This window comes from Cajanus cajan, chromosome 10 (genome assembly GCF_000230855.2).
Source record: "Cajanus cajan strain Asha chromosome 10, NIPB_CcT2T_4, whole genome shotgun sequence".
NCBI lineage: Eukaryota > Viridiplantae > Streptophyta > Magnoliopsida > Fabales > Fabaceae > Cajanus > Cajanus cajan.
The window spans coordinates 43,881,601-43,894,439 of NC_138526.1; the positions used below are offsets into that span (position 1 = coordinate 43,881,601).

The 12,839-nt window shown below is 33.2% G+C and overlaps 2 protein-coding genes across 4 annotated transcripts; one reads left to right on the plus strand and one right to left on the minus strand.

Moving 5' to 3' along the window:
• The first annotated feature begins 3,413 nt into the window (after window positions 1-3,413).
• On the plus strand, window positions 3,414-7,426 carry LOC109817037 (G-type lectin S-receptor-like serine/threonine-protein kinase At4g03230). 3 transcript variants are annotated; one of them, XM_029275155.2, is made up of 8 exons: window positions 3,414-4,839; window positions 4,933-5,388; window positions 5,481-5,606; window positions 5,692-5,894; window positions 5,962-6,172; window positions 6,270-6,507; window positions 6,708-6,827; window positions 6,938-7,110. In XM_029275155.2, exons 1-8 carry the CDS (start codon window positions 3,519-3,521, stop codon window positions 6,966-6,968), a joined length of 2,706 nt encoding a protein of 901 aa, XP_029130988.2. In that variant the 5' UTR covers window positions 3,414-3,518; the 3' UTR covers window positions 6,969-7,110. The 3 variants fall into 3 exon arrangements, with proteins under 3 accessions (XP_029130988.2, XP_029130987.2, XP_029130986.2); XM_029275154.2 differs by having other exon boundaries at window positions 3,418-4,839; window positions 6,279-6,507; window positions 6,708-6,858; window positions 6,938-7,426; XM_029275153.2 differs by having other exon boundaries at window positions 3,420-4,839; window positions 6,708-6,858; window positions 6,938-7,426.
• A 155-nt stretch (window positions 7,427-7,581) lies between these two features.
• On the minus strand, window positions 7,582-12,110 carry LOC109817025 (G-type lectin S-receptor-like serine/threonine-protein kinase At4g03230). The gene is made up of 8 exons (XM_020382221.3): window positions 10,550-12,110; window positions 9,879-10,334; window positions 9,413-9,535; window positions 9,126-9,328; window positions 8,826-9,036; window positions 8,476-8,713; window positions 8,223-8,373; window positions 7,582-8,133 (listed from the first exon to the last, which is right to left on the minus strand). Exons 1-8 carry the CDS (start codon window positions 11,832-11,834, stop codon window positions 7,831-7,833), a joined length of 2,970 nt encoding a protein of 989 aa, XP_020237810.2. The 5' UTR covers window positions 11,835-12,110; the 3' UTR covers window positions 7,582-7,830.
• Between the last annotated feature and the right edge of the window lie 729 nt (window positions 12,111-12,839).

The following is a 12,839-nucleotide window of genomic DNA, read 5'->3' on the forward strand; positions in this document are numbered from 1 at the left end:
ATTTTTAAAAAAGAATTGCACGAATCTTTTAAGTTTTCAATGAAAAAATTATTATGTAGACCCGGAATCTACAATCTCTGCTAATATTTATGTAACACGTATTTAAATTTTTTAATGTATAACAATCAATTACTAAAATTCAATTATGTCATATAAAAACTAATAAAAATCATAATAGTGTCAAAAAATACCTAATAATATCTAACTCCCATGACATTAAATATTCACCATCTATTTGTAAGAATATACTCAAATAACATTTAATATTTACCATCTAACAGCATGATGAAAGGAAATTACTCATCTCACAAGTCACAAGTCAAAGTCTCGACATATTTTTCTCTTCTCGTGCGCTATTTTCTTTGACACTAGACTTTTATTATTATTATTTTCCTTTTTGTTGTTTTCAGTTTTCAAACTTCTTTTTGTTTTTTATTTGTTGTGGGGCGGGCATGAGGTAGAGCCCACCCAACAATCAACATTTTCATCACTCATAAAAAATGTCTTGATTTTTGACACTAATTAGATAGAACAATGATAATGGTTGACAAAGGAGATTGTTATAGAATATTAACTCCAGGAACTAACCCTTTCATGGCCGTTCCTTGTCTTTTTCCTCATTCCGAAACAAATTAATAAATATACTTTAAGTAAAATAATACGAATTCTTTATGAGATTTGTTGATGATTCATCTGGTTAGTTATATCCATAACTTGTTTAAAGGGATCAAATTTAATATTATTTAAACCAATAACTTGTTAGAATAATTTTTTATATATAAATATTTTAAAATATTATAGCATAAAAATAAATACATAATTTAATTAAAAATTAGATGTTATATTATATTAAACTGATAATATAATGCTAACAAATAATCTAAAAGTAATATATTATATTTTTATTTAATTTACTTTTATACTATCATTTATTTTAAAATGATATATATAAATAACTTTGAGGACCTAAGGTGCATCTCCAAATTAGAAGGATCAAAACATATAAGATAAATTTTTTGAAGAACTAAAATCAAACTTAAAAAAATTTATAGAGGTCATCGTGGGTTGATACAAATAGTTTGGTGATTCAATATGAGTTTTTATCCCTCATGACGTGAGTTTGACACTCTATACTACTATTAAAATACTATTTTGATAGATATACCTACTTAAAGAGATCCCTTAGTGCATGAGGTGAAATTCTCTTAATGAACTTCTATTGATCTTCAGTTTAACAAGTAAAGTCCTAAGTCAAATTACGCATGATTGAACTTCGACTAACTACTAAATAGATAATAGTGTTTGATTTGAAGATTTAAGCATGCTATTGACTCCTTTTCCAATAATTTTAGGAGAGTCATTTTTTTATCTATTATTTTACTTATAAAAAATATTTTTTTTATAAAAATCAAAAACATATTTTACTCTTTTATGAATATAATGCATAAAAAATAAAAATAATAGAAATTTATAATCATATCAAAATTTTATATTTAGTGAAAATATATATAAGAAATAATTTTATTTTAAAATAATATAAAATAATTTAACTCACAATCATATAATTTATTAAAAAAATTTTGGGCCTGTTAGCCATAGGCCAGGACAAGGTATGACCCAAATTTTGAAACAAGTTATATAGATATAAAAAAAAATTATATTTACCGACTCTTTAAATATGTGTTTATTTATTTTATTTTAGTCTTTAGTTCATGTGTAAATTATTCAAGTTTTGATTTTTGGTCGGTGATTTTGTTTTCATTATTTTAAATTTTATAAAATTATTTTTTGATTTTTGTAAAATAAACAAATTTTAATGTTGGTCAATATAAAATAATTTTTCTATAATTTTCATCTTCTAAAATGTAAAGTTACTATTTTTTTCATCACTAATAATTATTTTCAAGTAGATTAACAATATTTGTTTTGAAGATCTATAAAATTTTTAGACGTCTCGTCCAATGATATGGTAATAATAGATAATATTTGAGATGATTACTTAATCTTTTAATAAAAAAATAGTTAAAAATAATTACATAATAGTAGAAACTAAAAATAATAATTTTATATATTTGAAGAATGAAAAAAAATCAAATTTACAACTAAAATATCTTAACCTACTTATTTTATGATTTCTCTAATAACTAATTTTTATGGGAAGAACTTGACTTGTCATCTTTAGTGATATCTCTTTTGTTAATCATCATTTTTTTATATTTACAAAACTCAACCTCAAGACGAATAAAACGTTTCCAAATCATTTTATACCTATTTTTATCTATCTCTATTATATCATAATACTATACCAATATATATATATTTTTTTAAACCATCAAATGACATATAAAACGTACCCAAATCATTTTGTTCCTATTATATCTATTTATTTATCCTTTTTTATTTATTTTCTTTCTAAATATAAAACAATATACGACTCTTTAAGAAAAAAGCATTTAGACATTCAAAATGTCTCTACAACTAAAAAGAGATAAGAATAAATGATGAAGAAGTAATTAATATAAGGTTTAAATATATTTTTAGTATTCATAAAATTAACAAGTTTTGATTTTAGTTTCTATAAAAAAATTTCTTTATTTTTTATCCTTATAAAATCAAAACTATTATTTCTAGTTCCTATTTTTATGTGATTATTTTTAATTAGTTTTTATTTATTAAAAAGTTAAGTAATCATCTTAAGTGTTATTTACAATTATTATTGATATGATATTGATATTTAACACCTTTAAAAAAATTTATAGGTCCTTAAAATAAATTTTATTTATCCATTCTAAAATAATCATTAAGAACTAAAAATAATTAGTTTAGATTTTAGAGGAATGAAAACAATTTTTTTTTACAGAAATCAAAATCAAAATTTAATCATATAAAAATAAAAAATAATGTTTACAAATTTTAGAAGGATAGAAAATAAAGAAAATATTTTAAAGATACCAAAATTAAAATCATCAATTTAACTAAAAATATATTTAATCCTTAATATAACTATCGATAAAGAGAAAGATAAAGAGATATTGAATTAATTTGTTTGTTTAAATCTAAAAAAAAATATTTTTAAACAATTATTTTTTTAAAATTAATTATTTAAAAAACATTCTCCTTTTCAATTCTGTGGCAACAATATCATTCATTTGGTCAATAGCATCATTATTAGAAAATTAAGATTAGACAACTCGTAGTGGCCTTAGTGGGCTGATTGTGCGAGGCCGAAACCCGAGGTCCAGGGCCTAAGATTGATTACCTCTCAGTATGACGTGAAAACGCGTGCATGTATTTAAATGATTTCATCGTTGCAAGGAGGGCTTGCACAAGGAAAAAGATGTCCATGACTTTCATTCTAGACTGATTAATATTTTATCATCTCAGTCTTTGCCACCTTTGTTAAAGAAACATTTATAATATTGCACAGTTAGTAAATCTGTAAAATTTCATGTGCAAGGACTAAGGAGTCTTACGATTTATACGTACCTCACGCAAGACCAATGTATAAGTGATCCACAATGACAGCAAACAAGTGGTTCAAAAGTCATAGGAACAAGTGCTATCTTGTATTAGACATGAGAAGTGACGAGGTTCTGTTCTTCGTTCTTCTTTTTTGGTCCCAACTATGTTCAGCTAGAGATACATTGAACGCTGGCCAGACAATAACTCAACATTCGGCGGCGTTAAACCTTGTTTCATCCAAACTTACTTTTGAGCTGGGCTTCTTTTCTTTAAGCGTAAAGACATACTTAGGGATATGGTATCATGGGTTGGAACCACTAACAGTGGTTTGGGTTGCCAATAGAGACAACCCTGTTGAAGATTCTAGCGGAGTATTTCGAATTTCCGAGGATGGAAATCTGGTGGTAGAAAGTGCAGTAGGGAGTTATCACTGGTCCTCGCAACTTGAACTATCCTCGTCCACAAACAGAACAGTGGTGCTCCTAGATTCAGGGAACCTCGTACTAATGGACGATGATAGTAACATGTTGTGGCAGAGCTTCCGAAACCCAACAGACACCTTTCTCCCTGGCATGAAAATGGATGCCAATTTAACGTTGAGTTCATGGAGAGACGCCGCTGACCCAGCACGTGGGGACTTCACCTTTAAGCTGGATGGTACTCAAAACATGGTAGTGGAAAAAGAGTCAAAACTTTACTGGGCATTTGATCGACTTGACGTGGACACAGAAGCCATTTCCCTATTAATTTTCAATTTGTTGGAGAAAGCCACCGGGGTTACTATATCCTACAATATCTCAAAGAAAACTGTCTTCGAATCGCCACCTTACAATTACTCCAATTCAAGGCTGTTAATGAATTCTAGCGGGGAGATACAGTTTCTCAAGTGGAACCAGGAAGAGTTGCAATGGGATAAGCGTTGGTCGGGGCCATCTGACAAGTGTGACATACATGACTATTGTGGTAGCTTTGGGATCTGTAACAAAAATAATGAGATTCGCTGCAAATGTTTGCCAGGGTTCAGTCCCAACCATGATCCTCATGACGATGGAGAATTCAAAATCCAAGGGTGCGTCAGAAAATCAACGTCGTGTATCCACAACACGGAGGTCATGTTCTTGAACTTGACCAACATGAAAGTTGCCGAACCAGGCCAAGAATTCTATACAGAAACAGAAGCAGAGTGCCAATCCTTATGCCTTAACACTACTAACAAGTGTCCCAAGTCTCAGTGCCAGGCGTATTCATATAATGAGTCTACGTATGGTGATCGTGGTGACTTTACATGCAAGATCTGGACACGAAATTTATCTACTCTTCTAGAGGACTATGATCACGGTCTCGATCTGTCTATCCTTGTCAAGGCTTCAGATATAGGTAATTTATAATTATATCCTTTTAAGTCATTCATCTCTCATTAATGTAAGCGATACTCTTGATTTTAGCAATTTCTTTATTATTGTTGTACAGAACCAAGTGCAAAATGGTGTGAACCTTGCGGCACATATGTAATTCCTTACCCGCTAAGCACTGCACCAAACTGCGGTGACCCCATGTACAACAAGTTCAATTGCAGCAAATCCACAGGCCAAGTTAGCTTCTTGATGCCCGGAGGAACATCCCAGCCAGTTACTAGGATCGATGAAGATAACAGAATGTTTTACATTCAAACTGATGCTTCTTATTCCTGTAGTTCCATATATCAAAACGACACACTTAATTTTCCATTTAATGTAGCTGATTGCCTTCAAGATGTTGGAATAGTTAAAATGAGTTGGCTACCAGCACCAGAACCTCCATGTAGTAAGCTTATAGACTGCAATAATTGGCCCCATTCGACATGCACACCATCAAGTCAAGGAGGAACCAGGTGCCTTTGCGATTCAAACTATAAGTGGAATCACTCATTTATGACTTGCACCCAAGGTTTGCATTTTATTATTCCTTGGAAACAATGTCATGAGTAAAATGTTATTATTTGCCCTTACTTTTTTCATTTTCTTTCCTTTCTTGTACAGAAGAGCCACCAAGAAACCATTCAACCAAACGAATGCCGTTGATTCTTACATTGACTCTTGGTATGGCTATTGTGTCATGCATAATAGCATTTTCCATTGTGCAGAGAAAGAAAAAAGCCAAGCTTGGTAATAATTTTTAGTTTTGCTTGCATGATGAATTAAAAGTCCTTTATCACTACACTTGTAATATATGTCTTGTTCCTGAGTTCAGATCGGGAAAGCACCCGAATTCAGGAGAGCTTATACGAGAGTGAAAGACATGTGAAAGGTTTGATTGGCTTGCGTAGTTTAGGAGAAAAAGACATTGAAGGTATTGAAGTACCCTGTTATACTTTTGCAAGCATTCTAGCTGCTACAAATAATTTCTCAGATTCTAATAAGCTTGGAAGAGGAGGTTATGGACCTGTGTATAAGGTAATTGGTTCACTTCATTACTCACTCAAGAATTATTTCTCAAGATGAATTCATAATTTTTAACCAGGGAAGGTTTCCTGGTGGTCAAGATATAGCTGTGAAGAGACTTTCAAGTGCTTCAACTCAAGGCTTACGGGAATTCAAGAATGAGGTTATTTTGATCGCCAAACTTCAACATCGAAACCTCGTTAGACTTAGGGGCTATTGCATAGAAGGAGATGAAAAAATCTTACTTTATGAATATATGCCAAACAAGAGCTTGGACTCATTCATATTTGGTTGGTCTCGCATATTCCATCACCTAAAGTGCTCTTTAATTATTACAACCGTAAATTTACTAACTTTGTTCTTAATTTGAAATTTATATCTTGAAAGATCGTTCAGGAACTCTACTTCTGGATTGGCCAATGAGATTTGAGATAATTGTAGGCATTGCACGAGGCATGCTCTATCTTCACCAAGACTCTAGATTGAGAGTGATTCATAGAGACCTAAAAACCAGCAACATTCTTCTAGATGAGGAGATGAATCCAAAGATATCGGACTTTGGCCTTGCCAAAATATTTGGGGGAAAAGAAACCGGAGCAAGTACTGAGAGAGTGGTGGGAACCTAGTAAGTTCACTAATTATATGTGATTTTTTCTTTGATTCATGAATATAATTTGTATACAGTGTCTCAAAACTGATATCAAAAGATTCATCCGTGCTCGCAAGACATACTAAGTATATATGATTGTAAATGTATCATTGTTACTTTTCTAAGTTTGATATTTTATACATACTAGCTTCATATAACAATAATTTTTTTGACAGTGGATACATGTCTCCAGAGTATGCCTTGGACGGGCATTTTTCAATCAAATCTGATGTTTTCAGCTTTGGAGTTGTCTTACTTGAGATTCTCAGTGGAGAAAGGAACACGGGATTCTATCGGTGCGAAGAAATTTGTAGCCTTTTGGGTTATGTATGTTTCTTCTGTTGCACTTTTGGGTTATGGTATGCTTTCGTTGTATGTTGACTTACTTGTATGGACATTGTATCAGGCATGGAAGTTATGGACAGAGAACAAGTTAGTGAATTTAATGAACCCATGTCTTGGTGGAACATGCAATGAAAATCAATTCATTAAGTGTGCACTTATTGGGCTCTTATGCATACAAGATGAACCAGGTGATCGACCCACTATGTCAAATGTTTTGTCAATGCTTGACATGGAGACAACAACCTTGCCAATTCCCACACAGCCAACCTTTTTTGTGAACAAGCGTCTTTTTTCTGTCTCAGCTAACGAAATGGAAATAAGTTTGCAATTTGATAGCAGTTATGGAGAAGGCAGATAGTCCATGATGTAGACTATAGTTAGAATATGTGAAAAATGTTTAATGATATTTTAATTGTATTTTAGAATAATTTAGAGTATTTTGTATTACTTTTAAGGATTAACTTTTATATTTTTCTATCTTATAATTTTTTTTTAAATGTGAAGACTTGACGCAAATTGTAATTGAATTTTATCCTATATTGTAGAGGAAGGAACGTCTAGCCCAAATTTATCCGATGAAGATTGGATACATGTATATTTGATATTGACTTACAATCATACTGATGAAGATTAAAAAAGGAAGCTGGTACCACTCGAAAACAATGTGAAGTGGCATTGAACATCATGTAAAATCAACTTGTAAAATCACCTGTAAAATTAATATTGAGTTCATTTGATATCATATAATGTTACATAACATAAAACATTAACTTTAATTTATACCCGTACTGAATCACATTCCAATTAAAAAGAAACTAAGTTAGATCAAAAAGAAATATTAAAAACAATACTCACAAGTAATGCAAAATAATATCTAAATTATTTTGTAAACAATTAAACTGTCATTAAATATATATTATATATATTTTAACTATAGCCTCCTCCAATGAAGCCCTATCGACCGTCTTGGTAACTGGTATCAAATTGCAGGCTTGTCTCTGGTTTGCTAGAAGAAGAAGCTGAGCTAGAAAGATGTTTGTTCACAAAAAAAGTTGGCTGCGTGGGAAGTGGCATGGATGCAGTGTCGCTATCAAGCATTGTCAAAACATTTGACATAGTGGGTCGATCACCTGGTTCATCTTGTATGCACAAGAGTCCAATAAGCGCACACTTAATGAATTGATTTTCGTTGCAACTTTCAGCAAACGATGGCTCCATTAAATCCAGTAGCTTATTTTCTGTCCATAACTTCCATGTCTGATACAATCAAATTATTGGTGAGTAAACACATCACAAAAACATGCATATATATAACATAACCAAAAAGTGCTACAGAAGAAACATACATAACCCAAAAGGCTACAAATTTGTTTGGACTGATAGAATCCCGTGTTCTTTTTTCCACTAATAATCTCAAGTAAGACTACTCCAAAGCTGAAAACATCGGATTTGATTGAAAAAAGTCCATCCAAAGCATACTCCGGAGCCATATATCCGCTGCCAAAAAATTATTGTTATTTGTAGCTAGCATGTATAAAATAACACACTCGAGAAATCAACAATAACACATCTACAATCACATATACATAGTGAACTTACTAGGTTCCCACAACTCTCTCTGTACTTGCTTCAGTTTCTTTCCCCCCAAATATTTTAGCTAGGCCAAAGTCTGATATCTTTGGATTCATCTCCTCATCTAGAAGAATGTTGCTGGTTTTCAGGTCTCTATGAATCACTCTCAACCTGGAATCTTGGTGAAGATAGAGCATGCCTCGCGCAATGCCTATAATTATCTCAAACCGCATTGGCCAATCCAAGAGTAAGGTTCGTGTCCGATCTTTCGAGATATACATTAACATTTCAAATTAAGAACAAGGTTAGTAAATTTACTATTTTAATAATTAAAGAGCACTCTAGGGAAGTTATGTAATGGAATATTTGAAACTAACCAAATATAAATGAGTCCAAGCTCTTGTTGGACATGTATTCATAAAGTAAGATTTTTTCATATCCTTTTATGCAATAGCCCCTAAGTCTAACGAGGTTCCGATGTTGAAGTTTTGCAATCAAAATAACCTCATTCTTGAATTCCTGTAAGCCTTGAGTAGAAACACTTGAAAGCCTCTTTACAGCTATATATTGACCTCCAGGAAACCTTCCCTGTATAAAAATATCCATATATTATGTGAAATTCTTGGATGGAGTCAATGCTAGGTTGATAATAAAGATAAATGAAGTGAACCAATCACCTTATAGACAGGTCCATAACCTCCTCTCCCAAGCTTGTTAGAATCTGAGAAATTATCTGTAGCTGCTAGAATGCTTGCAAAAGTATAACAGGGTACTTCAATGCCTTCAATGCCTTTTTCTTCTAAACTTCCTAACCCAATCAAACCTTTCACATGTCTTTCACTCTCATACAAGCTCTCCTGAATTCGGGTGTTTGCCCGATCTGGACATAACATACATATAACTTAGTTAACACGTGTGAAGATAAAAGATTTTTAATTGAACATGCAAAACTAAAAATTATCACCTAGCGTATGGTTTTTTCTCATTCTTCGCACAATGGCAAATGCAATTATGCATGCCAGAATAGCCGTGCCACCAAGAGTTAATATCAATAGCAGTCTGATGGTTGAATGGTTTGATGGCGCTTCTGTATAAGAAAGGAAATAAAATGCACAAAGCAAGAGGGCAAACATGATTATAATTGTACTACCAATGCACCTTGAATTGACACACCAGTTTATTTAACATTTTAGTCATGACATTGTTGGAAAGGAATTTGGAAAATCCAGAACCAGACTAATCATAAACATACGGAAGAGTATCTCTTGAAGGATTGCTCTTAATTGAATTTGGGACTTTGATCAACAACGTTTGGCAGAAGAAGGAAACGCTTGCTAGTTAAATTGAATCTTTATGATCTAGCAAACCTTTATAGTATTCATTGAGAAAAAACAGAAAAGTGCTATAGAGACGTATAATAAAATGGTAACCTTGGGTGCACTTGATGGTTGAGTTATTCCACTTAAAGGTTGGATCACAAAGGCATCTGGTTCCTCCTTGACTTGATGGTGTGCATGTCGAATGGGGCCAATACTTGCAGTCTATAGGCTTAGTGCAGGGAGGTTCTGGTGCTGGTAGCCAACTCATATTAACTATTCCAACATCTTCAAGGCAAGCATTTTCATAAAATGGAAAATCAGGTGTGGCATTTTGATTTCCGGAACTACAGGAATATGAATCATCAGTTTGAATGTAAAACACTCTGGTATCTTCATCGATCCTATTAACTGGGTATGAGTGTCCGTCGGGTATCATAAATCTAACGTGGCCTGTGGAGTTGTTGCAATTGAACCTGTTGTACATGGGGTCACCACAGTCTGGCCCTGTGCTTAGCGGATAAGGAATCACATTTGTGCCGCAAGGTTTACACGATCTTGCAGTGGGTTCTGCACAATTATATATATATATATATAAAATTCAGCGATGTGGCAATCATGTTTTCTTCTGCTTTATCCTCAATACATTCAATAGAACAATAAGGCCTATATTATCTTCAAGTTTCAATTATTTGTTGAAAGTATATTAATTATTTTTTGATTCACCAAATAAGGAATTGAGTATTCAGTGTTTTGGTAGTGGTAAGAAGACATGAATTAATTACCTATATCTGATCTCTTAACGAGGACAGAAAGATCAAGACCACGATCGTAGTCCTCGAGAAGAGTAGGTAAATCTCGTGTCCAGATCTTGCATGTAGAGGAAGAACCGCGATCATATGTAGACGTAGAAAATGAATATGCCTGGCACTGAGACCTGGGACACTTGCTATTATCATGGCATAAAGATTGGCATTCTGCTTCTGTTTGTGTATTAAATTGCTGATCAGGCTCGCTGTCCACATTTATCCTGCTAAAATTCAGGAACATGACATCGTTGTCAATACACGACGTTGATTTTCTGACACACCCTTGTAGCCGGAATCCTTCCTCCTTCTCATTATGCTTCGGACAAAACCCTGGCAAACATTTGCAGAGAACCACATTATTTTTGTTACAGATTCCAAAGCTCCCGCAATAGTTATGTTTGTCGCACTTGTCAGCTGGCCCCCACCAGAGCTTATCCCATCCAAACGATGTCTCATTCCACTTCAGAAACTCTATCTCCCCGCTAGAATAATTCATTAATAGCCTTGATCTCTTGTAGTCGTAAGATTGCGATCCATTCATCACTTCCGCTGATCTATTATTGTACAATGAAGTATTACTACTATTGCCCCTCGTGCCGTTGTCTAACAACAGAAAGATCATTGGGGGAACCGTTTCTGTGTCGAGTCGATCAAATGCCCAGTAAAGTTGAGATTTCTTTTCCACTTGGAAGTTTTGAGCACGAGAGAGCTTAAAGGTGAAGTCCCCAGGTGCTGGGTCAGTGGCGTCTCTCCATGAAGTCAACGCTAAAGTCGTATCCATTTTCATGCCAGGGAGAAAGGTGTCTGTTGGGTTCAGGAAGCTCTGCCACAACAACTTTCTATCGTGGTCCATGAGTACCAGGTTCCCTGAATCTAGGAGCCTCACTGTTCTGTTTGTGGACGAGGAGGCTTCAAGTTGAGAGGACCAATAATTACTCCTCCCTGATGCACCTTTGCCTTCCACCACCAGATTTCCATCCTCTGCCATTTCAAAAACTCCGCTGGAATCTAAAACACCCTTCTCTCTATTCGCAACCCATACCACTGTTTTTTGTTTCATTTTCCACCCATGATACCATATCCCCAAGTATCTTTTCTCACTTAAAGAAAAAAAGCCAAGCTCAAATGTGAGGTTCGCTGAAACAAGGTTCAGGTTCCCCTCCTCATCAGTTATCTTTTCGCCAGCGTTCAAAGTATCTCTAGCGGAACAACATACAAGAAATGAGAACAACAACAACAACACAATCTCATCACTTCTCATATCTAATACAACATCCACTTGTTCCTATGACTTTTGAAATCCAATGCTACACACTTATAACTTATAACTAGTAATGTCTAGTATTCCAACCCCACTTTAGGTGCCATAGTCCAAATTCAACTCCATCGCTTCTCAGTGTTCAACCAATAAGTTAAAATAACACGAAAAGCGTCCTTATCAGTGATTATTGCAAAAATCTGCGACCATTATTACATTACATGCATGCATTTTTGTGTGGTATCAAGTCGTCGCCAAAGTCTACGCCAGTCGTCAATGCTCTCCCGGTCGCTACCTACAGTCACTTCACACTTGTCTCTTCCTACTGCGTTCCTTCTTTGTCGTCTTGGAGTATTATATTATTCCACGGTTGCATTTCACAAAATTATTTAAAACTAAACTTTTTAAATAACTAAATTAAAATAAACAAAATTATTTTTTAATAATTTAAACTAAACTATTATTTTTAGTATAGTTTATAAAGTTAAACTATTAAAATTAATAGTTCAGTTCACTAAAACTAAATAAAAGCACTGATTCACGCAGACTACCACGTTCCGTATAGTTGCAGAACGTGCCAGATAGAATTATTTTAATTTTCTGGTACATAAGATTATTTTAATTTATGTTCCCCTTTTGACTTGTACCTGCTCAAATTTTGATCCTAAATAATAATTAGATGACACAAGCGCTTACGATATGCAAGATGCAGAACGTGCAAGGTTACTATCTACATTATTTTTTGATAAATCTTTTTAACTTTTTTAACCATGAAAAAGATTAAATAAAAAATAAACACATTCAATAACTTAAAATTATATTAAAATTTAATAATATTTTATTTAATAAAAATAGTTTTAACATGTATCTTTAAGCTATTGATTAAAAAATCAAAAGTGAAAAATTAAAGAAAAAATTACTAATATATTTTCCCCATGATATTTCATTTTTTTTCTTTACATTTTTTAGTTTTTTTAACCATTATTCTTAAAGCACTCGTTAGTTGGA

What these genes read in the sequence shown, in the direction of transcription:
- LOC109817037 (XM_029275153.2), top strand. Translation starts at nt 3,519, where the DNA reads ATGACAGCAAACAAGTGGTTCAAAAGTCATAGGAACAAGTGCTATCTT. An exon ending in GAGAGAGTGGTGGGAACCTA is followed by an intron (nt 6,508 to 6,707) that starts GTAAGTTCACTA and finishes TTTTTTTGACAG; the next exon opens with TGGATACATGTCTCCAGAGT. An exon ending in TTTGTAGCCTTTTGGGTTAT is followed by an intron (nt 6,859 to 6,937) that starts GTATGTTTCTTC and finishes ACATTGTATCAG; the next exon opens with GCATGGAAGTTATGGACAGA.
- LOC109817025 (XM_020382221.3), bottom strand. Translation starts at nt 11,834, where the DNA reads ATGAGAAGTGATGAGATTGTGTTGTTGTTGTTGTTCTCATTTCTTGTA. An exon ending in CGTTAAGAGATCAGATATAG is followed by an intron (nt 10,335 to 10,549) that starts GTAATTAATTCA and finishes ATAATTGTGCAG; the next exon opens with AACCCACTGCAAGATCGTGT. An exon ending in GAGAGAGTTGTGGGAACCTA is followed by an intron (nt 8,374 to 8,475) that starts GTAAGTTCACTA and finishes ATTTTTTGGCAG; the next exon opens with CGGATATATGGCTCCGGAGT.